General features: G+C 40.1%; 1 protein-coding gene across 2 annotated transcripts in view; it reads left to right on the forward strand.

Annotated features, from left to right (window-relative positions):
- The window catches only part of SCIN (scinderin), a 64,900-nt gene that overhangs the window by 24,586 nt on the left and 16,159 nt on the right, over positions 1–24,155 (forward strand). For both annotated transcript variants that reach the window (XM_053979365.1, XM_053979355.1), the window contains one exon: positions 9,591–9,740. In XM_053979365.1, the coding sequence (XP_053835340.1) occupies positions 9,591–9,740 (150 nt within the window). The remainder of the gene's footprint in view (positions 1–9,590; positions 9,741–24,155) is intronic.

Here is a 24,155-nt window from a genome sequence, read left to right on the forward strand (position 1 = left end):
ATGAGCAGGGACATCTTCAATAAGCTGAGGTTGTTCTGAGCCCTGTTCAACCTGACCTTGAATGAATGTTATTCTCTCTTGATCCAGCCTTCTAATTGAAGTAAAACCTTGGCTGGAAAAAAGATCAAAAAATGGTGTTGTAATTGCCTGCCTCCTGACAGTCTCTCTGTCTCTTAAAAGTGGTCAGGATCCCATGGGGTTGTGTCCCATGTTCACAACCTACAGAGCACCTTGGCTGATCTGTTGCTAAACCACATTTACAGCACTTCAAATATCCTGCCCAGGTCTCATCTTGCCTCTTTTGAACTCTTGCCTGGAAGAGAAAGTAGGTGCAGAAGGCAGAGAAAGCGCTGTCTGTGCTATGAAGGGAATTGTTATCTGTGGGAAATATGTGAAGAGCTTCTAGTCAAGCAGTAACACCATGAGCTGAGAGCTGTAACTGTACTGATCCTCCTTAGAGTGAGTGATCCAGGAGAGTGCTGGGATGCCAGACCCTGATTTAAATTGGGGTGTTTTTTTCTACATGAGATTTCCATGATATCTCTTTGGTGAACTTGGGAATCTCTCTGTAAGGGAGCCTTTGGGTTGGCAAGACAAGTGCAGGGCAGTTGCTGGGAGGGCCTGGAGTGGAGCACACCTTCCTTTGTCGGTGCTGCTTAGTGCACCTTGGCCAGATGTAGCTCTGCTCAAGGCCTTCCAGGAGCTGCTATTTTCTGCCACACAATCACTGAATATGCTAAGCTGGAAGGGACCTGCAAGGATCATAAAGTCAAACTCTTCAGTCCCACACAGGACAGCCCCAAGAGTCAAACTGTGTGCCTGGGAGCATTGTCCAAATTCCTCTTGAACTCTGTCAGGCTTGATGCTGCAACTGTGTCCCTGAGGAGCCCATTCTAGTGCCCAACCACCATCTGGATGAAGAACATTTTTCTAATATCCAACCTAAACTCCTCTGGTACAACTTTAGGCCATTCCCTCAGGTCCTGTTACTGGACACCAGAGAGAAGAGATCAGTGTCTGCCCCTCCTCTTCCCCTCAGGAGGAAGTTGTAACTACAATGAGGTCTTCCCTCAGGCTCGTCCAGGCTGAGCAAACCAAGTGACCTCAGCTGATCCTCATACAGCTTCCCCTCAAGGCCCTTCCAATCCTGTCCTGAACTATTGCTGGTATCCCACCTGAGATGCACCAGGATGGGTTTGACATTTCTTGATGGCCTTAAACTCCCTGGCCTTGCTCTGTGCTGCCCTTTAGCTCCAGATGTAGCGCTCTCTGTTTCACCCCATCCTCCAGCCACCTCCCCTTAGACAGAATCCTTTCTCTTCCTTCATCACCAAGACAAATCTCCAAACAACAAGGAGCAGGAGGACATGGAAAATGATCACAGAAGGCAGGGGGAAAGATGAATCACTGTACCATTTAGTTAATAACACACATACAGTTTTTGAGGTTATTTTTTAGTATTTATCTAGATGCATAGGTAAACATACTGCATATGTGTATATTTCTGATAAGATGTGCTAAAGACTTCAATATCTTTTGTCAATTTTCCTGGTTTAAAGTGGGAAGGAAACTTGTCAGTATTGTGAATACTGTGTATATTGATGTATGCTGGTTGTTTATGGAACTGGAATGTTGAGATGTGTCAATAATTTGGGTAGCTATCAAAATATGGAGCAGAGATAATGGAAGTAACAATAAAATAAAGCAACATTAATTGATCAGCTGATTTTATTGAATGCTTCCCAAATCAGTTTGGGAAGCCCTGCTGAAGTTGTATCCGTAGTGACCAGCAAAAATATTCTTCGTGTGTGTTAGGATAGAGCTTTCTGAAATAAAAGACTTGACTCTCTCTGTCTGATTAATCTCTTGATGGGACACAGCAGCAGTGCCATGAGCTAGGTGACTGCAAAGGGCAGGCAGAGAGCTGTGCACTGCTCAGCCTTCTCAAAGAAATGAAGAGACAGTTGTTAAAATAAGGGGGTGAAGGGCAGTGTGTGATCACTACCACTGAGGTTTCTGCTTGGGCTTGATTGCAGCTGGAAAGTTTTGTAGGTTCTGCAGGCGGAACGTCACCCTTCTCTGAAAGGAAGAGTGCACATGGGCGAGGCAATAACTACAGCTCAAGCTAAATGAAGTTTGAAGGCAAACTGTACTCAGTTGTCCATTCTTCTTATTCCTATAGTGGTAATGATAAACTGATTTATAAACAGCCAAGAGGTTGCTGGTTTGAAATAGAAGAGCCCACAATACTCTTAGAAACAACTTGTGCTATCTAGCGATCAATGTATGTATTGCTCAAGGGCTTCATGAATCCAAATGAAAATTATGATGTTAGAACTCAAAAGTATGAGACTGAACAGGGTTGTTGTCATCACGTATCTGTCATTAAGTTCCTAATAGAACACATAATAAGCATGTCAGAAGAAGAAATATTGCTGCCTTGCAAAAAAGACACTAGAAGAAATACATCAGGCAACATCAGGCAAAAAGGCTGACTTTTTATGACAGCTGCTTTTCATAACAACTGTTAACTTGGTGTAGGTCAAATTGTTTACAAAAAGAAAAGTAACTTCTGCTTTTCAAAGAGCAAGATAACAGATACTTGCTTTATGGTTATGACCATGGGGTATGATTCAGCATCACATTACAACCTTAAGCACAATTGTCTTGGTTGCTTCTGTAATCTTCCCTCACTGCTTCTTTTAGGTGGCTTTGCTTCTCTTCCATTGGATAAAGCAGTTCACAACAGGCATATTAATTGCTTTAATAAGCAAAGTCACTGTTAAGGTATAAACAGGACTGGAAGAGCAGATTCTTGCATTTTGCCATTCATCACTGTACATATTTAGTTGCTTTCCCTGGCTCTCACAACTGACTCATGTAGGTTTTCCATTCACATGTTTCCTCTCACAACTAACCTCTTCCCCAGTTTCCCCCAGCTGAGAGTTAAACTTTTGCTCATGCTGCAGCAGGGGGCTGCCAAACCAGTAGCTGAGCTTGAAGAACTAAAGTGATTAGGTTCTTTATTAACTTATTAACAGCATTAAAATGTTGTTCTGTCTATAAAATGTGTATCTTGGTAAGCAAACATCTTAATTTTTCTGTAATTCTGTGAACCAGTTACTCCAGCAGTTTAAATGCCAGCATTCTGGAAGTTGCTATAGTCTCAAAGTCATTAATTGGAGGGGAAAAAAAAAAAAGTCCTTTTGCCCCCCACTTCAGTTAAAGTATTCAGAGTATGGATTTTATGGATTTTTCTTCATACTCTATGGACTGGAAAGTTTCCCCTCACCCGCACTTGTACACAGAAATGTAGCTGAACCAGAGATCATTGTTTATGCTTCAGATGGACTGGACACACATGTATCCACAAGGATTCAGTTAAGTTAGTTTTCTTTCTGATGTTGTAGGAAATCCAGATGCTTTACTGCCTGAGCTGCTGTTGTTTAGAATTAAGATTTTCCTGGTATTGACCCCTTAATCCACTGTGGTATAGCAAAAGCTATTCCTAGTGCATACTAGCAAATCAGGTGTGAGAGGAAAAATGAATGTACTAAGTGCATGACTCTGCTATATCTGACTTATTTTTAGTCTGAAAATTTGTTCCGTTTGAGTCAAATGAGAGACTCCAAACACTGGTTACAAAGACACTATTGAAATTTTACTAGTAATTTTAACTTTTTTTAGCTCATGGTGGCCTCAGAGGTATATGGCTGAATGAATTTGGAGTTTGTTTTGGATTATCAAAACTCCACAGCTTTCAATGGTTCACTGTATTACAGTTTCAACAAAGTTAGATTTTGTGGATATGTGAAATGAGAGGTTGTTTTTCCTTGCCTCTGTCAAGAATTCAACAGTCAAGAAAGGAAAAAAAGTGAATAATTTAAGGAGAAAATGCATTCAGCAGTCTATATTAATCTGGCTGAATCCAAACATTCTTCTTAATAAATACATATTGTTAGTTCCTTAAAAAAACCTGGATGTCAGTGAACTGACAAGAAGTGCTGCATTACAGTTGTTTTTGTTATTTTCCCCACCATGTGCATTTTGTTTTCTTGATTTAGCACTTTTTTGTACTTAAATAAACAAAACAAAAAAAGCTCCCCACTCTTGCTTTAGGGCTCTCTGTTTTATTTCCAAAACCTTGGTATTTGAAATACAAATACCATTGTAATATGCCACTGTTGTACAAACCTAGAATTAAAGGCATTAGAAGTATTTCTGTTGTTTGCAGTTCATATATACACTTTTTTCCAAATTTATTTATATTTTTATTGGCATTTCTTCTTTAAACATATTAAGTTTAATTACAGGACTAGTCTTTTAAGGAGCTACAAGGAACTCATTCCTTATCAGAGCAGCTGTTCATTAATGACCATGAAGAGTCTCAGCTGAGTGCCTGCTCATTTTTTTGATTAGTAGCCTGATAAGCTGTGTATAAAGCTTTGCCAATATTCTTGTGCGTTCCGTCTGCCTCTAGCATTCCTGGGCTTTTTTTTCTACTTCCTTCAGGAGGTGAGTACTTAGGAGTGCTGGCTCTTTTGGGGACTCCTGTATCACAGCTCTTCTCCTCCTGACCCACCCATCCTTACAAGCCTCTTCAGCCTTTCTTCTTATGTGGGCAAAGGTGGACAGGTTTAAGGTGTTTCAGGCCCTCCAAACAAAGAATAGAGGCATGCCAGATTGTGATGCCTGGGTTAAATTCTTTCCTTAATGAAAGTTTGAAGTTCATTTCAATACTTTAAGGTTAATGAAACTTAAACATACCACTGTTGTTTTCTATCTAAATGGAAGTTTCACCACAAAGTTGTTTCTAATTAGAGTTTTGAAACCTATTTAATTTGTTTAGCTTTTTACTATCTCTTCATGTAAGAGAATGCGAATCAGCAGTTACAGTAGAGGCCTGGAAATTAGTAGATATTTCAACAGACATACAGGTTTGAAACACTTGCATGTTTAGGGTATGTTTTACTAGAGAAAAACCACTTCATGAATTTAAGCTTCTTGGTTTTTCTGTCATTGTCCTGGCTAAGATCCACAGAAATGGCCACAAAAGATCCAGAAAAGAGAGTATATTTTCATGTGCCTTCAGACTAAGGAGGCTGCCAGTTGAATACAGAGGTGGATATGTGTTGGGAGGGAAAAAATTTGGTTTTATTTCAGTTCTGAAATAAGTGATTTTTTTGTTTGTTTTTTCCTTCTCTTGCTCTGCGTGCCATTTGGGGCTGGAGCGGGAAGAGGAGGTGTACTTTCACAGTCCCCCTCCATACAGGGAAAAGTGCCAAGGTGCTCTTGCTCAGGGTTATACATGATCCATGCATAGTCATCCTGATGCACAACTTCTGTGTAGAAGCTAAATGTTGGGTCATTTTTAATGTGCTGTAGAAATCTCATGTGACTTGCACAAGGTCACTCTGCAGGCCAGAAGCTATTCAGACTAAGAGCAGTGAATTCTGACACACTGTGGGTGGAAGACCGAACTGTTTCTCCAAAATGTGCAGTTGAGGGGAGAGCTCATTCTGACCACAGTGTGCATGGCACGGACCCAGCTTGCCTTCCCAACCTCACTCAGGAGCTCTAGGGTGGTCGTTTTTATTCTTTATAATGTTCCATTACAACATTATTCATGATAATGTTTTCTTGCCCTCAGCTGTTAATTGTCCCACCATGATCTGATAACTATGTTGATATCAATGTACATTAATATAGGGTATCTCTCTCAGAATTCTGTTTAAGAGGTTTAAAAAAATAAATACTGCTAGTGCAAACTCCCGAAAATAAACTGGACTTGGCACAGGAATTACTGATGAATGAAGCTCTTTTATTTTGAGGGGAGTGAACACTTGAAGTCTGTTTTCATTTTAATGGAAACATTTTTTGTCAACCTGCCAATTCCAAATAAAGTTAGCAAAACAAACCTAAAAATAGTGAAGGTGTAGTACAGCTAGGAAATTCTGAAAGTAGTGAGTGAGCTGAAGCTAAATACCATATTTTGCCCCTAGTTGAGCACTTTATATGTAAAAAAAATAGATACATGAATAACAAAATATGACCCAAAAGCTCAATGATTTTTTGGATACGGTTAGATAACCAATTGACTGTATTTCAGGTAAATTTAGATCTAAATACTGGCTTTCTCAAGAAGTGCCTTTAACTTCTAAACCTCATCTGGTTTTAAATTGTTGAAAAACTGAATCTGCCTAGAGATTGAAATGGGAAAGTTATATAAGGAAGGCAAACTTGTAGATATTCAACTTCTCTACTGTGAGGATAATTAGATACAATGAAATTAGCTACATTGAAAATGAGATTATTTGAGTTCAGAAGAGAAAATTCATTAAATCCAAGCTCCTGAAAGCTTCTAGCACTGACTGCTTAAGATATTTTAGCGATCATAGTAAATACATTACCATACGTTCTGGTTTGAAAGCGAAACCAGTGAGAGACTCTTAAGTCAGAAATACAATTTATTGGGAAAAGAAAAAAAAAAGACAAAAATACATGCAATGATACAAAAGGAAGACCACTGACAAAGTCAGAATACAACCTGGCCAGCATGCTGGTAGCAGTCCAAATTGGAGTGACAGATGTGGTTGCTGTGTCTTCTCAGAAACCTGTGGAAAGGCTGCTTTTCTGTCTAGAAATCCCTGGATTTATCCAGGTGGGAATGCCTAGCTTCTCCCCCTGGGCGGAGCATCTCACAATGGGCTGATGTTATTTTGAGTCACAAGGTGTGTTCTTAATCACCTGTTAAACAGAACTGGCTCTTGGAGAGTGTTATCTCTGAGTCATTCGGCAAGACATTGATGGGCCCATTAACAGGAGATAAGGAAAACTGTCCAGATGCAACTGCTACTCAGATGGTAATAGGAAACATCTTGGTGCTCAGTCTTGGACACCATATTATATATTTTGGGACATTTTCATAGCCTGTGGCTGCTCACATCCTTCTATTTGATTATACAGTACATGAAGTTTAGCTTTCGGGCTTTTAATAAAGAAGAGTGTCTTTATTCTCTAGTGCTAAAAAGAAACAGATTCTTCAGATCTCAGGAAAATAATAAAACCTGCAAATTTAAAAATATGAAATTCATTACTGTAGATTTTTAAAGATCTTTCTCCTTCCACAGGCTCATTTGAAGCCTAGAACCTGTGAACTGTAGGAGAGCTCAGTTTAGTCACTTGCTGGCTGAAGGCAGGGAGAATAAACTCTGAATGTGGAGTAACTTGGGTGCAGTGGGGCCTTTAGGAGATGCTAAGAAAAGAAAATGTGAATTTATTGTCCAAGAAGTAAAGGTCTTTGTAATTTGCAGTGGCGGTGTAAGTGTCACAATAACCTTTGTGGTCAGTACAGCAAAACTATTCATTTGGTAGATGTAACTACTTGTTTGAGGTTCCATCACCAGTTACCAAAAAAAACGAGAGTAGGCCAATGGGTACAACTGAAGCTGCACTTCCAACCTTTCTGAATGAGAAATCTCCACCAATTGCCACATCAACACTGAGAGAAGGCAATAGCTGCATTACCTCTTTCCCTATTTCCTATAGGAAATAAAGAATTCCTGTTTATTGCTGCGGTATCTTTAGTGACTTCTGTTTTCTCACATAGTTGCAAATAAGCTCAATTAGTGGGATGTAGGCCAAGATGAGAATGATGCTAAGGAGTCTGTGTTGTGGAAAGTCTCCATGAATTTGATAGAAAAGGGCTGAAGCAGTGCCTGACAATAACAAATGTATTAAAAATCTGCTTAGATTGGAACCTTTTACTTTCTGCACATTCACTTCTTTAGAAGATAATTTTCCTAAGTATGAACAGACATTTTGTTTTCCTGGGGAAATGTAGAAAGTTGGATTTGAGATAAGGTTCAGACCTGACATCAGATATGTTTCCAGATTCTGGATACTTGGTAAACTGACAGTATTTGAACCAGAACTTGGAAGCAATTTTTTATTTAAGCCTGCAGTCAAGTTGTTAAAGGCAAGGTGAAAACCTCGCAGCTTTCATTGCCTAACAGCTGCAGGTTGAAAGGGATGCAGTTCTGTGACTCTGTGGTGTAATCCTGACAAAGCTTTAAACTTTGTACTTGAAGAGATGCTTTTGAAGGGGAGAAGGGAGGTTGGAAGGGAACAGTGAGATCACTGGGATCTCACTATGAGGGTTTTTTGTGTCCAGACTGGTGAAAAGTAACTGTTGGAAATTACTAGCTCTGTTTTTTATGCAGATACTGTGAATGTTGGCTGTCTTCTAAAACTTTGCATCTGCTAGTACTGAGAAGCTGTGCTTCATCCCTCACTTGTCTTAAACCACCCTTTCAAGTACTGTTTACCACCAACAGTGGTCAGCAGATATAACTTGATTTTTTTTTATGAAATGCATTTTCATCTCAAATCTAAGTTTTATACAGTTGTATATACAACATAAAACTAAGCCCAAGTAATTTATTCAGTGAGGGTTCTGATGAAAATTTGCATTGCAGATGAACACAAACCAGTTGAACTTTATTAAAACTGAAAAGTACTGTGTACCTTTATTGCTGTACTATTTGAGCTATTTGACAGAATCATGTGAAGAATCAAATTACGTTCTTCCAGGAGAAGGTGGGGGAACCAACCAGCCAAAATGAGTAATTTCCTTGGACTGGCTCCTTCCAGCCCAGCCTCTAGCATCCCTGCAGCTTATGTTATGCCTTTTGTTAGTAATTTTCATCAATGAAAATGCTTCAAGTTCTGGATGAATAATAGGGATTGCCAAAATTGGGGGTCCTTAGTCTGTGTGGCTGAATCAGGTGACCTGTCTTAGGCTGGTTCTGGTGTCTCCCTTTCCTGAGAGGTGCCCTGGGAACATGCTGCATTCTACAAAAGGTCAGCAAATAAAATCTGGATTGAAAGATCTAACTGTACTTTAGTAACACATACAATCAGGATCTTCATTGAGATTTTGAAATAAATTTGTTCCTTGACACAGGTGAGTACCAGCACTGCTGAAGTACCATAGAAAAGGAACTGACATACATAAAACTTGCAGTAGCAAATTTAGGAGTTTCTGGTTCTTTAATTAGCTAAAGCTCTATATGTAATTGGGATAAAACTCAGTCAAACCAAAACTCTGACTATTCTGAGCTCTAGTGATCTCCTAGTATGTGGAAGCTAAATTATATTATATAAATATCTTGCATATTACAGCATCATAGAATGAAATTGGTTGGAAAAGACCTCTGAGTCCAACCTTTGTCTGAACACCACCTTGTCAACCAGACCACAGCACTAAATGCCACATCCTGTCTTTTCTTAAGCACCTCCAGGGGTGTGACTCCACCACCTCCCTGGGCAGCCCATTCCAATGTTTATTTGCCCTTTCCATGAAGAAATTTCTTCTAATATCCAACCAAAATCTCTCCTGGTGCAGTTTGAGACTATGTCATAGATACTGCAAATATCTACATGATTGAGCAACCCTCTTCTAGAAAGATGAAGATTCACTGATGTTCTGGTGGTTTAGATCCAGTAGGATAACTATTAATGAAATTAATTTCATAATTTTGCTCTATTGAATCCTATTGCTAAAGTGTGTGTTCATTTCATTATTTCAGGAGATCTATCAGTGGTGTGGCTCATCATGCAATAAGTACGAGCGGCTGAAGGCTACACAGGTTGCTGTTGGCATTCGGGACAATGAACGAAATGGAAGGTCTAAATTAATTACTGTGGAAGAAGGGAGTGAGCCAGACCGGCTCATAGAGGTATTGTAATGCGCAAACTTGTTGCTGACAGAGCTGTGAATAAAAAGTTTTTGCACCTCAGGAGCTAAATCAGACTGGGTGATGCTAGGAATGATGCTAGATAAAGGGCCAGTAGGCCAGTTTATACCTTTTCCTTCCTTCCTTATGCAGGCAGTGGTAGTTAATTGGGCATTAGAGTCTGAGATAATTAATCATCTGAGAATACTTTTACAAGAACAAATGTTTGCTTTATTGAGTTAGCTGTACAGTGCCTGTATTAACAGCATGGCTCACAGTGAAGCACACCATCACTCTGTGTGAGGAAGGAGCATCTATCTGGGACAGCACCAAACAAGGAAAGACACAGAATTACCGTGTGTAGAAAGTAAAAGAATGTAGCAAATTGCATATTGATGCAGGGGGCCAAGCATGCTGCTTTGCATACTTCAGCTTCTATTTCAAGATCATATGCACCTAGCCTCTAGTAAAACCAGTGAGCCCCTTCCTCATATGTTTAGAAAGTTTAACAATTTACTTAAAATCCCCAGATTTCAGATAACATGACTGAGCTGATCAAAGTAGAGTGGGAAAAAAATTCCCAATTTATAGATTCTTCAGATCTTGAAAAATTAACAAACACTCATGTGTTTTTACAGGCCACCTACTAATAAAAGCATTGGCATTTGGCATTTGTGTCCTAAATTAAGCTTCTTCCATTCATTCTCTAAAGAGAAGGAAGAGGGAAGCAGGGTCACAAAGCAGTCTTTCAATAAAATGGAATATGTACAGCTAGGATATTGTCTTATACTCCATATTAAGTTCAGGAAGTAAAGCTAATGGTGCATGCAGGAGTGCAATTATTTTTTGTGGTGCTTTCATTCAGTGTGGTCATAAGCAGCATAACTAGTTACTGCCTGAGAGCAAAACAGGTGCTGAGCCACCAGCCCATGGCCATGCTGGCTGTGGGGACCCCTTTGGTGGACTGTCCATGTGCTTGGCAAAGACCTTTTTTCCTATGGGTGTGAGTACAGATGTGGCTGTGTTCAGAAGTAGGGGAGGTAGCACCCAGTGTACTGGAGATTTTTGAAGAGGGAAAAAACCCAAGCAAACAATGCTCTGTCTGTTTTTTTTACTTCCTTGTACAGACTTTCCACACTGGCTCTGATGTGGCACATATTTTACATGTATAGCTCTTTTGAAAAGAGCACAGATTGACAATTAGAGAGCAACCTCCTCCTCCTCCTGATTTGAATCACAGCATTGGGTTGCATCCTGCTGCAGCTGTGGCTGGGTGGCACTAGGACCCTGCCTCTGGCCACAGCTGCTGCTGCCAAGCCCATCCTGGGCTTACCGCTGGAGGCTCAGCATGGAGCTTTGGTACACTCATGTGTGACTTGGAAGCATTGATCAGAGCAGCTCCCTTTAATCCTCTTATCTGGTTAAGGTGCAGGTGCAGATAAGTTGGACTTTAGTGCTACCCCAGCGAGGACACGGGCCAGCTGCAGGCTGCCTCCCTGCCATCCCCCTCCATAGGCTCTGAGGGGAAGGGATATGCTGCCCTTGCCCCTGCATCTCTTTGCCAGACTTTCATTTGTGTGCAACTGTTGTTTTGTAGCAACCTCAACACATGATTAAGAGCAGGAAACACCAAGGTAGCATTTTGATCCTGTAGTGCATTGTTATCGTATCAGGAATAAATTTTTTCTTTACTTGCACAGTAATGTATGAAGAAGTTTCTGCTTTTCTTGTAGGATTCTGAATATAGAGGGAAGGGATATGGACAGTTCAATGCATTTAGATTAACTGCTTTCATTGCTGCCACTGTGATGAGCCCAGTTTGAGTGAGTGTGTCTGCAGTCAGGGTTTATCTTCTGGTCTGCATCGTGCTAGCCTTGTTTTGTAAGTGCTGCTTCCATAACAGGGTCTGCAGCTCAGCTGTGGCTGTCCCAGTCCATTGCTACTAGTCCAGTGCTACTAATAAGTCAGGAGGGTAGTTAACCTGACAAACATCTAAAATTTATTAATCCTTATTCCTGCTTAAATTATATCGTGTTCCTGGTACTCTTTGGATTTCTCCTTGCTTCCACAAAATTGTCTCTTAACTTGCTGTTACACTCTCCCAGGCTAACTGCTGTTGAGCTAACATTGTGTTTGTTTCTTCCCTCCACATCAAGAAGGGTGGATTTTTGGCATCTCCAGCTTTCTTAGAAAAGGTTGATTTGTTTTCTAGGGAAAAGAATTACATACTTTAAGTATTCATTTTGTCATCCAGTATGCCACTGAAATCAGAAAGAGGTTTCCTAAAATTACCTCCTCTGACAAATTATTCCCTTTCCTGTGAGCTAGAAATCTGCTTCCATATCAGTGGCCAAACTTGCTCATGCAGTGCCAGTAGAGGCCTCAGGCAGGGGCTGACATACCCACCATGAGTACCAGCAGAAAGAACCAACACTGATCTTATACCAGCTCACAGAGCTGTGACTCCCTGCCAGAAAAGTAAGACTTCTGTGCCTGCACCCCACCACAGAGGCAAGACACAGGCTGGCTGAACTAACCCTGCCACACTTCTGTCCTGCTGTAGGATTAGCAGAGGCAGCAGTGCTGTGATGAGGAGGTGTTTCCTGGCTAGCCCATTGTCCTGCTGGGAGCTGTGGTACCATGGGTGAGGTGAACTTGTCTGATAAGGGCAGTTACCTGCTCCCAGCTTCCATTTTTAGCAATGAAAACAGGCTGCACTGCTCGAATTTGCCCATGGGAGAGAACTGTCTGGAGCAGCTGTAGGACTGGATGAATTGTTGTGGCAGACCAGCAAGACACAGATCACTTGCCCTGGGAAAGGAGCATTACTACAAGCTGGGTATGTGAGTAGTTTTTGACAGCAGCAAGCCCTTTTTCTCTGCCACCACAGGCCACACAGTGACCATCCTGTGCTTGCACTCTGGAAACACACTCTGGAAAGCTCAGACTTGCAGCAGGTGCGCAGAAGTTCTCATAAGATGCTTCGGGGATCACTAGAACTCTGACTGTGAAGACAAGGCAGAAGCTTTCTGTGCAAGCACATCAGAGATATTTATGTTATCTGGCTTCATCTCCATGTTTGTAAGGTGAAGCTAGATACATAAATCTGGCTTTAGGTGCCAGATTTAGGTGAGGTAGTAGCTGGCAGGTTTAAAGAAGCAGTGTTGTATAGGGTTGCTACCTTGGAAAATTAAAAGAGAAACAGACCACCTTGGACAAATCGCTGCTGTTGCTGTGACTGGTCACCAGTCTCAACAGAACGTTAAAAAAATCACCAGATGCCAACTCTGCTCTGATTTTCACATGTAAACAGCTGAATAGTTGCCCATTCTGCTGAATCTCACCCTTGAATGTTCAAATTGTGTTACAGGATTTTTTTTGCCTTCATGGGACCAATCCAAAAACAGATCATAGCAGTGCTTGACTGAGTTTGGTAGCTGCAGAATAACCATGCTAGGATTAGAGCTACCTACATTTTTTTTTTAAAGAGGGAAGATTAAATATATTATTTGAAAGATAACCTAAGACCAAAATCCTCTAGTGTCTGTTGCTAGTCCTTTCTGCCCCCTTGGGCCCACTGTGCTGACACTGATACTTATCCTTCTCACTGCTTGCAGTGGTAAGCAGAGATCTCACAGCACTGCTTTTAGTTGCCCAGAAGATCACCGAGGACTGAGAATAGCCAAATTAATAGGCAGCTATGCTCAGGACAGGCCATTTTCTTAACTCTAGATGGAATCTCTGCTCTAATTTTGAAGAGAGGACAAAATTGGAGAGCATGTATTTTAAAGAGTTTCCCATAATCTCGTTATTTAATATTGTGGAGTAATGGAAAACTGGAGAAACAGGGAATCGGAAATTAGTGTATTTGTGAAAGTTTCTAGTCAGCCAGCAAGCTGAAGGTGCTTGCAGTAATGCAGGAAGCATAGAAGCATTCAGTTCTGAGTCACTCAAGGGAAAGATGCAAAGCATCCAATCCTCCATTTGTTGTGCAGCAATCTCTTGATCTGGTATCATAACTCTAGAGATGAAGTCAAGGGGAGGAGAAAGTCTTATTTGTTCTCCTCTATTTATGTAATTTGAAATATTAGACACCCTAAAATATGTTTATGTTGATAGTACTTTCTGTCTACATAGACTCATCTCTCTGTGGTACATTTCAAGTATGTTGGGCAGCTGTGTCAGTCTGTAGGGTATGAGAGCCAATGAAAAAGTAGGATAGACTGAGTTTTACCTAAACTAAGTGTTAAGCCTGTGTCTGCCCCCTCTACTTAATATGCCATGTTCAGCTAACACTTTTCAAGATGCTTCTGCTTTCTCTGAGCCTGTCTGATTCATAGAATTTATTGTTCCCCTACAAACGACTCCCTTAAAACTGCAACTCTTGGTACTATATGATTGCTGTGGGTTTTACTGCTGAGACGTTTTGTTGTGGTTTTGTAAAGGTTTTTGATTTTCATGACTGAAAACAATGAAACCTGAAAAATGTGACAGCTGAGGTTCAAAACCACAAGAAAATGAATCATCTTGTTAGTATGCAGCTTTGCAATCACTCCTCTGCCTTTAAACATAAAGCTCTGCCACTTCTACTTACTCAGCATTTGCAGTTGTCATGTGCCTGTTTTTGTGAGCATTCTAGAGCCCTTACAACAGGTGGGTCCAAATCTCTCATAAAATACTTGTGTAAAGATTCAGCTAGTGTAAATACCGAGCAACAGGGAGAACCTCTTCCTCCTTGCTGGTAAAGCAGCCTTTCTAGTCCCTGCTCTTTCTTTAAAGCCCCTAAGCAATGATTAATCATGAGAATTGCTGAATGCCATTGTATTCAGTGACGATTGTTTTTGCCTATGGTGTGAATAAATACTGTTGGTGAATGGTCTGATCATATTACAGCCAGTCACACCTTCCTACCTTTGTAGCTGGAAAGGGAACTGGCAGCACTGTGCAGTGCTAACTCAGCCCTGTGAATAGAATCCCAAGAGCACAGACAATAAAGAGATTGAATTGCAAATGCAGGTTCCAGAGGCTCTAGTCTCTAGAGACCCAAATAATGCAAACATGTTGAAAACATGAAGCTCCAGTAACCCTTAAATTAATTGGATAGATGTCTGCCCATATGGATAGAAGAGCAGGATCACTTCTTCCTTTCTTATTAAATTCAAGCCCTTAAAAATTATTTTTTACAAACCAAAGATCCTTTCCAAGGACAGCATGGAGCACAGTAAGGTAGCTGGGGGAAAGTGAGGCTTGCCTTGACATGTAAGTGGGTGTGAGAGCGCAAGGACTTGTTGCTCTGAAGGAGCTGTGCAGGTTCCTGCAGTCCCTGTCCCTGTCACATGGATCTTTACATAAGGCTGGCAGAGCAGCACGTGCCCCACTGGCGAAGGTACGGGTTTAATACCTGCTCCTTTCCCAGAGCCAGTAAGAGCAGGATCTCTCATCACAACTCTGCAAAAGCAAAAACTGCTCTTGCTGCTCTCAACATTTGTGTTCCTTCTTGTTACCTTGCTTTTTGTTGTATGATGAAATCAAGTCATGCTAAGGGGAGGTTTGTTTGTTTTGTATACAGAGGAGTGAAGGAACAGTGGGATGGGTGATGGAAGAGGGGTAACTTTTCAGAATAATATTCTATTCTAACTTTTTGTGGACTACAAACTCCAGGAATTTGTTAGGGATTAAACAATTGTTTAATGGTGTAGCTTGTACACAGTTTTACTCAAATGCAACATGTTCATATGCTCTGAATTGCATGTAATTGTCAGGGTCCAGCCTGACCTGTTCACAACCAAAAAAAAAATGCCCAGTATGAAAAGTAATGAAGTTCTATCTATGGTTTTGGAAATATGTAAAACAAAGTAATGTCTATTATCATCTAAATTGAGAGAGGTGGAAAAAACAGACATTATTCCAAGGAATTTTTTGAAATAAATACTAGAAATTAATTTCAGTTCCAGGGTAGAGGCAGTATTGAACAGTCATGTACAAAGGAAAATTAATGCACTGAGAGAGGGATGAGGACAATGGAAGTTGTACCAGACCCCAGTGCAAAGACTCAGTAACACAGGCATGCAGAGCAGTCAACTACATTTTCATGAGAATACAAAGACCTAAGCCAGAAAATAGTAGAACTACTAGCTGTAGTTTCTATTAGTAGTTGCATTGGCTACTCAAACAACAGACAGCTTTCTCCACTGCTTTGAAACTATGGAAGTCTCCCTCAGGAAGACTAATATGCTGCTTCACTGGAGTGATTTTGGGTATAGGTAGGTGCTAGCAAGAATTTGGTTCCTGTCATTTTGAGCAGTAACAGTTTGTTGGGTACAATTCAAAATAGTCCAGGGGAATAAATCTACCAGAGTAAAAAATCTTACACATGACTGTGCACCTTTCATAGCAGCACCTGTTGAGTCTGAGGAGTGGCAGTTTACCAAACATTGCATTGTTGAATTAAGCTTTATGATGGGCTGTGGAAGTGGGTACAAAGTGCAAACCCCTTGCCCTTCAGGGTGCCAGTTTCAAACTGTCAAAACCAGGAGTTCTGTGTTCTTTACAGCAATGGAGCCTATTTCCTTCATTAAGGACAGTCCCTTTTCTTGATGCAAATTTACATTTAAATGGCTAAATTACACAACTCAGACAAAACTTGCATGGCCTGGATTCCAGTACAGCTTATCTGCTTTGCACCAGCTGAATATCTGGCCCAGGGTTTTCCCCAGACCCATGTAGATCAAGAGGAGTTTGGTCAGAGAATGGCAGAGGCTGGTAAGGAGGAATCTTCCTAATTGTTGGGAATTTCCCATAATATTCTACAAGTTGCAGTTTTCAGTCTTGGCTGCCTGAAGCCAGATACTTAAATGACAGGGAACTGAATAGGAGCTGCAGGTGGCAAACACATCTGTAAGCCAAGCTTCTAATTAAGTCTCTAAATATAGATTTCAATGCCTGCATTAGAAATTTAATTTCAGAAAAGAAAATGTTCAGGTGTATCATACTGCATGGCATGAGCTAAATTCTTTATGAACAGCTCTACCAGCAGGTGGTTGAAAACCTATTTTCTTATGCTAGTAAAGTTGCTTCTAAACTAGGTATTCTAGGGAATTTCTAAGATACTAATGATTTTCTGGAAATGCTTGTGATCAAATTAAAACGTCTTGTTTGCATTCTTGCATAACATCTTTATTATGTTTCCTTCTTTAGCAGCTGTAGTGCTCGCAGGGCTACCACATAAGTCAATTATAATCTTATAATTACATGTTAGAATATGAATAGAGTTTGTAATGGCTTTTTTCCTTTCTGCCCTATACTATCAAGAAGTCTATTGGTGAAAAAGTACTATAATTTTCAGTTATTAAATGAGCATAATTAAGAGAAGGCAAAAAACAAGAGATGGTAGCACTTACCTCTACACTGGATTGTTAGCTCTTATTTCAAGGTATTTTCTTACAACAGGGGAATTTCAAGGAGAAGACCTGAAAGGTAGATTTTCTTTGCTGTATAAAAAGCTCTGAGATAGTTTCTTCCTGGAATCCTGCATCTCCATAACAGAAAAGCACCTTGAAGAGATTTTTTTTCTTTTTTTTTTTCTGCAGGTTTGTCTCCTCCCAGCTCCTTGCAGAGCAACTGGCATCTGTGTGCAAGGTTGCCTTTGAATTTTCCTTAGTGAAAGTTCTTCAGTGCAGGAAGGGCTTAGGGAGGAAAAACTTTGTAGATTGTTTTGTTGGGTTTTTTTAAAAGGATTCCACATGTGCACAGATTGCTGTTCCCTGTCCAGACCATGTAAAACTGGAAAAAGAATCTTCTCTTTGGGCCAAAGTGAAGCACAGCTGTATGGAAGAAAGTATCCCATGTGTCAGGGGATCAGTTCAGTATTTTCACCACCACACTGTGTGATGCTGAAGAAATCTGTAAATATAATTATTGCAGGTACTGCAGAGCAGGCTGTTAGGGCAGGTCTTCTGCTTACACTACTGCCTATGATTTTGATACTGTCTGGCTTTACCTTTAAAAATAAAAGTAGGTAAATTAAGATGGATTTAAATATTGCAATAATGAGTGCAGCAGCTTCTAACTCTGAAGAACTGTAAATCATAGCTGAACATTTTGGCTCCTTTACACAGAATTTTAGGATGTGTAGGAACTTAAAGACATAAGTCAGTTAGTGAAGGGCACCTAAACTAGCAGGAGGAAATTATTTTCAAAGAGCTAAGCAGGATATATCTCCTAGACAACCAGGTGAAAGGAACATTCTTGCTCTCTCTGTGCTAATAAATATTTAATTTATTTCAAGCATCAGCAGGAGTCATTAGAGACTATCTGTCAAAATACCCTCTGAATTGCTTTCTTAAACATTAGAGTTCAATCTATGCTCTATCTTGGACCACAGAGTTTGGTGTCATACCAGAGAGGATCCTCTGGCATATCTGGTCTGTTTGCTGTATGGGACTGGAAATGCTGAGCTTGTGAATACAGCCAGTGTTGCACTGCAAAAATATTCCAATGCCTTGAGTAGCTTTTTCCACCTTCCCCTCTCATGGTCTAAGTGCTGAAACACCTTTCTGCAGCTCCTGTGCTCACCCTCATGCTGCTGTGTGTCACAGCTGCCTGCTGCTCTTCCAACTGCTGTGTATCCCCTGGGAACACTGATTTTCTAGCAGGGTCTCTGCCTGCCAATTGTGGGCTGCTGCCTCCAGCTCAAGCTTCATGGAGTGTTTGCCACACTCCTCTTTTCACTCCCATATTGGTATGGTCCAGCCACAGCCTTGAGACCAGCTGCAAAACTGGAGGCACTTAAGGAATGAAAAGCTGAGAGTGTTGTGGATTTTATCAGATAAATATTCTTTATGGCTGAGGCTCCCTGTTGGCATTAGTTACTGATTTATTTCATTATTATCCAACACATAAGCATGCACTGTCACGCAGCACATAAGATATTTTATCCACAAGGTCTTCAAACAGAGATCTGCAAAGTTGCAAAGGCTTCAGTGTGTGCCTCAATTTATGTTCCAATAAAGCAGAAAAAAATGGGCAACTCAAGTACATGTGCAAGTGTCTGCAGACTTTGAGTCCCATATTTAATACTAATTCTAGTATCAGAAGATGATGTTAACAAAGGAGTGAGATTAAAAATTTAGGTAGAAAGACTTAGTATAAATGCAAAAAAGATGTGGAAGTGATTGATTAGTTCATTTTTAATTATGCTACAGGTAGGCAGGTGCTGAACAGCTCAATTCTCCCATGTTCATTCAGCAGCAGTAATGGTTAGAAAAAGACTGCTGGATTTCATAGTTACTGCCATTCACCCTCCTGGTTTCTTTGGCAGGGGATCACTGTTCATCTTGGAGGCTTCTTAAAAGCCAGATATTTGAAGATAATGTAGGCTGTGTATTTCCTCATTTCATGCACACCCAGTCTCCAAGTAAATAACTAGCTTAGATACTGCCAGCTGTGCAGTCCCTGCAGGACTGTTTTACCTTGCAGCCAAACTAAAAAAAAAAAAAAAAAAAAAAAAAAAAAAAAAAAAAAAAAAAAAAAAATTGTACTCTCAAGACTGAGCTAGACGCCTTTTTGTGAACATGTTATCCATGGCCAGTTTCACAGAACAGACAATTAATGTTAGAATATTATTATCATGTGAGTAAAGGCTTTATATTCAAATTATCCCAGACAGATATGCAGAGTTGCAAATATTTTATTAAAAGCTGCCAAAGCCTAATGCCCTGTTTTTAGGCAGTTAAGCACAGAACTTTGAAAAAATTAGGATGTGCATTTGAAATTCCTGATACAACAGAAACTGGCTAAAAATGTAGGCTATAATTTATGCATCAGAAGTGCCATGAGCAGCTGATGTGTTTTGCTGTTTTATAGCAATCTGAATTCATAAAGATCAGATTTAAACCTTAATGCCAGAAAGTCCCTTTGATAAATTATATGGTAAATGCCCAGAAACTAATAGCATGCCAGAACTATTTGTTAACATAACAAATATGCCCTTTTGCCCACTTCTCAGTGCATTATGGCTGTTTCCATCTTATTTTCAGTCTGTGTTGAGGAGGATGGGAGGTTGCCTGCTCAAGGTGAGCATGTAATGAGATGTAATGTTGCTGGAATTGCTAGTGAGAGGCCATTTCAGACAGAAACCCTGTGAGCAGTTCAGTGAAGGGATAAGTTTTTCCTGTTGGGGATGTAATTTTTTGTAAGACGATGAATGTTTGCTCAAATTGATGGGAAGAGTTCCAGGTTACAATAACCAGTAAAATAAGCATATTTGATTATTCATAATCTGACAAATGTCTAAAGTAGTTTTTGTCTGGTCCAAAATATCCTCAGCAGTGGTTGTGCTCTGTCAGAGGAACCAGTAACCCCAAACAATTAGAAGTTAAACTGTTGCTATTTACTTTAGCAGTGAAGCTCTAAAGCCCCCTTTGCCTGATGATCCTCTGTGCTGGTACCCAGGGTCAGGCAGGTGGTTACTAGCCTGCATCATGTTCATCCCTTCCTTTCTCTGGCAGATTTTTTTTCCTGCTCGAGTACTTATTTGAGAGAATACTTATTTCAGAGAGATGTTCCTTGTAATATTCTTCTCTGCTTTGAAGGTTAATAAAAATCTAAGCCTTTATCTACCACTGAGTTCATATTGTGTTGTTCAGACCTGTAGTCCTGCACAGTGGCTTTATTCTGTCACAACCTACATGTATACCTTGAATTTGTAGAGCAGGATATACTTGCTTGTGTCAAAGCATACAGGAAACTAAATGGTGAGCTACTTCCCTGACTGTTTCCCAAAAGTATTAAGTAATAAAATGTCATTTAGGCAGCTTTAAGCTATGTCAGTTTCTTGCTTTTCTTTTTACTGCTCTTAGCATGTAAAGATGGGAGTTTGACTGGTTTTAACATCTGATCTTTGTATCACAACCACAGCAAACAGTTCCATTTCAGACACTGCAACTTAACCCAAAGTGTGTATATGAAGAAGAAAATCAAACACAATGCTAGTGTACACAAGTTAAACTTCATAAAACTGGTTTTCTCTCTTAATTGACCTTCACTTGACATGTTGTTCAGGTATTGTTTTCCTAGGTGGATTTTCAGCCTCACTGAACTCCTTAAACTTCTTGCTCCCATTAAATCAATATCAGCTATTTTATGATGCAGAGCTGGCTTCTCCAGTTATGAAGAAAATATTTGCCAAATTTCTTTTAATGACTTTATTTTAAATTATTTACATTGTCACATGCCTTCCTATTAAATACCTCTTGTCTGTATTCCTTCTGTTCTTTTTTTAAGGGTGGAGTAAAAGTTACTTCTGAGTAAAAGTGTTGGCTCGATATTTTGCACTTATCTGAGGGGGTTCAGATATTTACAGTGAAGAGCTTGTGCACATGCAAATATGAAACAGGTTTTGCAGGGTAGAAAAGCTATGTTGCATTTACCACAAGAGTGAACTTGAGCAATTGTAGAGGAACTGATGTTCTGTTGGTTTGCATAATGGTAGTCTTTTACTAACCTAAGAGTGTCAACACAGAAGTCTAACAGAACTTAAAAACCCCAACATTTTAAGATTAATGTAGACTGACTTCCTGTTATATACCTTCAGACAAGATCTAAAGGTATGAAGTTAATGAATACTGCTGCTAAAACAATGCTAAGCCCAAAGAATGAAGAAGGTGGGGCATGGATATGCTTTCAGGGCCCCTGATTACTCTTTATGTTACTGTTACTGTAGTAGTGAATAATGATAATATGATAAACATAATAATAGTGATGATGATTTTAAAAGCGGTTTCAAGACCAGTGTGTGCAACTGTGCATTTATGAGATTTAAGTTGGGAAGTTTGCCAGGATGGTTGGACATCTGGGGAAAAGTGTGGCTAGGTTGTCTTGTGTACCCAAGAGAGCATTGCTATTTCCAGGTGTGTAGGGTGGATTTTTGGGTCTGAGTTCTTGGCATGTTTGTGAGTCAGGGTCTTGCACCTCAGAGCACACAGGAGAGCCAGCCTGGGGCTTTCAGCACACTGGGCATACGGTGTCAAGACCCAGAGGAGCAGCCTGGCTGTACACAGAGGATTATACGAGCACAGTCCTGTGTAAATCACTGCCATAGGATTTGTGTGAAACTAAGAGTGTATGTATTTAAGTGTCAGAAGACCAAGTGTCCTTCAAATAGTATAAATATGGGGTACCTTGCTTTGGGAGCCTGTAGTCTGCAGTCTCAGCTGGAGTGATTTCTTTTCTTTTTGATCCATGACATGAGAATTATCTGTAAAAAGGGAGGTGCCCCACAGAGCTACAACTCAGCCAGCAGGTGCTTATGTAATGATACAACCCAATTTCAGCATAGCAGTTAGCTGTTGTAATCTTACTGATAAAACTATTAATTTTCATAACATGCAGTCATATACATGTGGAGCCATGGCATGGGAACCTGCCTTAAGAGAAGTAAAGACAACTTCTCTGGAAGCCATTTCTTTGGGAAAGAACATTATTTCAGCATTGTTTCATTCCTTGTGTTTAAGTATGGAATTTTTCCTTCCATGATCTGTCTCATCCTCCAGCCTGTAAGATAAACTGGCAACAAATGCATGTTGAAAGCTGCATAAACTGCTCCTAGCAATACAGATGTGTACTGACTATATATATTTCATACAATATCACTTCATATAGTGAGTATATATGTATGTATGCTACATGTCTTCACAGGCCTTAGGTCATTTAACCTTGTATCATCTTCTGGTTTTGATACTAACACATGCAGGTGCCACTAGTGATTGAGCTCAAGGCATTTTCTGACAGCTGTGTTGGCTGCACAGCCCTCCTCATAAGTCCTGGCTTTTCTTACCTGGTGGGAGGAGAATCACATCATGTCCTTTTCAACAAGGGTCACCAAAATGCCAGGATCTAGTGACTTAAAATGCGGGAGAATGGGACACTCTCAAGGCCCTTCTCCATTTGTTTTTTTGGCTCTTCTGAGAAAAAAAAAAATTACAGAAATTAAAAATTTGTATTTTCTGTTTGCCTGTGCTGAAGCACAGGGCTTGAGAAGCTAGGCAGAGAAACTCTCTTTGGCCAGAGAAGCTACTGTGCATGCTGCTGTTTAATGAGTTGTGGAGGGGTTTCCCTGGAATCAGAATGTCTTCTATCTTTAACTGCACCTGCACAAAGGGGGTTCTAACCCCTCTCCCTGTGTTAGTACCCATGAACTGAGATTTCCTAAGACCAACTTTGTGAGTCTAACAATAATTATCTACTTGAGAAAAACATTTCTGCATTTGGTTTTAAGACAGCAACAAGTCAGGCCAGCAGTCTAACCTGTGCTGGGCCCAAATTTAAATCCCAGTTTTTAAATTATAGGGGCTGCTTACTTTTATTGCCAACAGAATGCAGCACCCAGACCTTGCTGTAAATAGAGAGGCTGCTTTTGTCAAGGTGCCTTCACAAACACCAACAAGCTCTATTTGCTTTGAACTATTCAGAATGACTCTTGCATAGTTAAAAGAGAAAAAGGGATTTTATACCAATGTGCATGACTTACAAAGATGCTGCAAAATAATTGTGGTGCCACAGGTATTCTATATGCACAGCAAGGGAAAACACTGACTTGAACTGTGTCAGATGCCAAAATTTTTGTGGGTTTTTTTGGGTCTTTTGTTTGTTTGTTTTGGAGGTTTTTTGGGCTTTGTTTTTCCCTTTACTGTAAATGCCTAATTAAGCAGAGCACTAGTGAGTACAAACTTCTGAGAGTTTATTAACAAGAATCTTTTACCCTCTTACTGGTTACTGAAAGTCAAATGTTACAGAACCCTCAAAGCTGTTCATTAGTGTCTGTTCAGGTAAAGATGTATGCCTGTTATTTGGCAGTTTTGTCACCCTGGCATTACAAAGACAGGTAGGAAGGAGGGGAAACATTTTTAGAAACCTGGTGCCAGTAAACTTCATATGCCCACTGTTGTAGCCGTTCACCAGCACGGTGGCACTCTGTTGTGGACATGGAGCCCAACTTGGCCTATAGAGTAGTAAATCTGCAGCCATGTAGTATAAATTCAGGAAATGCTCACTGATAGCTACTGAAGAGCTATGGGCAACATCTTTCTTAAACAGGACATTGCTTTCTTGTCTTCAACGAGTCACAGATAAAATTGTCTAGGTTAAACTGCAACAATCACACTTGAAAAGGCTATTTTCATTTTATTTTACTTTACTATTTTACTGACTTTGCCAGGTAAGAAAACTCCACAGATGGCAGATTTATATTAAATATTTATTTTATATTGCTTTTCTTTCCAAACTGTTTGCAGCTGTATACTTTGTTGGGCTTCCCTGTTATCAAATATTTAAAAGGCTTTTTGCTTGTGACTCCACGTTATATTGCACAGCATGTTTTACAGATAATGCACCAGTTCACAGGAAGGCTGGCACTGCCCT

Source organism: Vidua macroura, chromosome 1 (assembly GCF_024509145.1).
Source record: "Vidua macroura isolate BioBank_ID:100142 chromosome 1, ASM2450914v1, whole genome shotgun sequence".
Classification (NCBI taxonomy): Eukaryota; Metazoa; Chordata; class Aves; order Passeriformes; family Viduidae; genus Vidua; species Vidua macroura.